The following is a 2,886-nucleotide window of genomic DNA, read 5'->3' as shown; positions in this document are numbered from 1 at the left end:
TATATATATAATATATAGCTATAATAAATATATTCGTTTAGAGAGATACGCGTTCGATTTTTTGACGGTCCTTACAAAAAATCTAATTGACCAATTTAATACTGAAAGGTAATAATTAATTATTTATTTAGAGTACTAAAAGTATTGAACAATAGTACTTGTGATACTTAAAATAAATAGTTAGTTACTGTCTTTTAGTAATTCGCGGTCAGTATTAGATTTTTGTAAAGGAGTACGTTTGATTTTAATGGTTTTCATATTATGAAATAAATTCGTCAAATAATTCATTATCATTTTTCCGAACGTTTCTATTGGGAAAAAAATCGATCGAAGGTTCCAATTATTTATAGATCTACCGAGATCAAATAGTGATAGCGGGACACGCTGGACGAGGTTGCACAAATGTATTATGAATGAAGCGATGGACACACTGAAAAAGGAGCGTACTGGTGGTAGGCGAAGTGGTGTGTGTAGTGTCGTTAGCGGACGGGGCGCAGTCCTCGTCGCTGTGATCTGGACAATCCGGATGGCCGTCGCACCTGTAGACGTCCTCGATGCACTTGTTCCCGGTGGCGCATTTGAACTGGTTAGGCGTGCATTCCCGCTCTGTATTTTGTTTTGTTCAGCGGACATATGCGCAAAGAACACATACATTTTTACACATATATACAATCACTCCGTGTACATATACATATACTATATCGAAGCGGAAAGCGTGCCGCACACGCACACTCTCAGACTTCTCAGAGCGAGACGCTTTCGACGTTCGACGCAATTCGATCGTCGGTCTCGCTTTTTTTTTTATCCACGAGCTTTCCTTTACTTAATTGATAGCTTCTGCTGTCTGTTGTCACATCACGAAAGCGAAAAAAGCTGCTTCTGAGGCAACGAGAGTGTTATTTAGCAGTAATGATTTACGGAAGGGATTAGGGAGAATTGGAAATTATATTCGGCCTCCGCGCGTTTATAAAGCCGAGCTATATTCTATGTTGAGTCGGATGAAATGCTCGTGAAAAATAACCTGTCGTATTGGTTAATGCGAATTACAATGTTGCGTGCAATGCGCGAAAAATGTGTCGTGACGATAAACGTAGCTTTCCTATGCGATCGACTATAGTTTTGCGGGAGATACACGATTATTAGCTTCACGTAAATATGTGTAATGGTTTGCTATTATGAGGTCGTTTGTCAGTCGACGAACGATTCCGGTATTTAGAATTAAACTTCGCAGAAAGAATCGTAGTCTCCATGCATATTCGGTGTGTATTTTCGCAGTGAAATTCGATAGAAAACGCAGATCAAAAACGAATAAGAAAATATTTGAGTGAATTACATTTTATATGTTAAAATATTATATTACATTGTTACGTTTAACGTAATGATTGAATTTTCCTGTAATGATAATTATGTTACCTCATAAATTAATCGTAAGATATTGTATCAAAAAGTTTCATTATACATAAATTATAATCGAAATATTTGGCATTGTTCATATCTCTTACAGAAAAGTTCGTAGGGTATTTATAGGAATGCGTCAAGGATAATGTAATAAGTTATTTACATAACTACATAATAGATGTACTTATATACAGAGGCTAATTTAAACGCAGATTTCGCCTTTAGGCGCTTTTGTTTTACTACTTACTATTATTTTCATTTCTAATTTAATTATAAATAGTATAGTTACCAAAACAACGCTTTCGATAATTAATATTATATTTGAAAAATTTCTATATATATAAAAACTAATTTATTAATTGAAATATATTTACCACTCGAATAATCGAAATCTGCGATTAACATTGTCGGCTCTGGTCACGTTAGCGTTGGATCCGAATTTAAGCTTTGTAATTAGCGTCTAACCAACACGGAACAAGTCCGTGATTAGATTCAACGAGGGAAATCATTAAGCGATTGGTTCAATGGCAAGCGTTGTATAAGGTGCAAGCTAAGCAAGGTTTCGGAAAAAACGGTGAAGAAAGAGAGAAAGAATTAGATGAATCGTAATTTTCTTGCTTTTGAGTCAGAAGATAATGCATCATTTTAATCGTCAATGGAATGACTCAATGTCAATATAATACAGAATATAATTATGTAGTAATAAACTGTTCTCTGAATATCTCTCAAGGCATTTTTCATAATTAAGGAAAGATCACGTTAATAGGAATAAAAGTATCAATAAAATTGATTATTCGTTACTTTCAACAGTATTTTGCAAAACATTTTGTTCAAACCATCTATCAATTCGAATGCCATAACAGTGCGAATAAATAATTCGCACCAATTATTCGAAATCAATTTCTGTACGTTTGTAGTTAAAATTCCATCGCGTCACTTGTTATTGTACGCGTAACGATACCGATAAAACGCAACAAAAATATTATGTTTCACTTCCAAAACTTTTTTTTTTTAAAGCTCGAGTTGCATTAAATGTCAAAATAACATTGATTGATATTACGCTAGCAAGTCATCCATGCACTTGTCTCCTTTTTTTTCATTCGGTTTCCCCTCCCTCTCCCACCCCCCCCTCTCTCTCTCTCTTTTTCTCTTTCTCTTTTAATACCGAGTAGCATGAAAGGTATACATGGTTATGTACCGCAATAAAGCTCGTCTTCTGCCCTGGGGCAGTCGTCGAATCCGTCACAGACCGAGCTCTTCGATATGCAAGAGCCATCCCCGCAGGTGAAGTCCGTGGAAGGGCACGGGGCCAAACCTACAGAGTGCCATTGGCAAAAAACAAAGATCCTCCTGATCAACGCTCGCATCTCGCATTCTGCCATTCAATCGCCTCGATTTCAATGGATTTTCGAAATAAAGTTTGAAAGTCAGGGGTAATTTGAGTTCATTAATTTATGATGATTTTACATCGCGTTATTAAAATAAATG

General features: G+C 35.9%; 1 protein-coding gene across 6 annotated transcripts in view; it reads right to left on the bottom strand.

Annotated features, from left to right (window-relative positions):
- The window catches only part of LOC108749530 (basement membrane-specific heparan sulfate proteoglycan core protein), a 203,761-nt gene that overhangs the window by 38,165 nt on the left and 162,710 nt on the right, over nucleotides 1-2,886 (bottom strand). For 4 of the 6 annotated variants that reach the window (XM_018488334.1, XM_018488293.1, XM_018488301.1 and 1 more), the window contains exons 15-16: nucleotides 2,597-2,713; nucleotides 448-606 (exon numbers count right to left, since the gene is read on the bottom strand). The exons of the other annotated variants lie outside the window; for them this stretch is intronic. In XM_018488334.1, the coding sequence (XP_018343836.1) occupies nucleotides 448-606; nucleotides 2,597-2,713 (276 nt within the window). The remainder of the gene's footprint in view (nucleotides 1-447; nucleotides 607-2,596; nucleotides 2,714-2,886) is intronic. 6 annotated transcript variants of the gene reach the window in all.

This window comes from Trachymyrmex septentrionalis, unplaced genomic scaffold (assembly GCF_001594115.1).
Source record: "Trachymyrmex septentrionalis isolate Tsep2-gDNA-1 unplaced genomic scaffold, Tsep1.0 scaffold11, whole genome shotgun sequence".
NCBI classification, from domain to species: Eukaryota; Metazoa; Arthropoda; class Insecta; order Hymenoptera; family Formicidae; genus Trachymyrmex; species Trachymyrmex septentrionalis.
The sequence above is the reverse complement of the archived record's forward strand: the minus strand, read 5'-3'. Positions and strand labels throughout refer to the sequence as shown.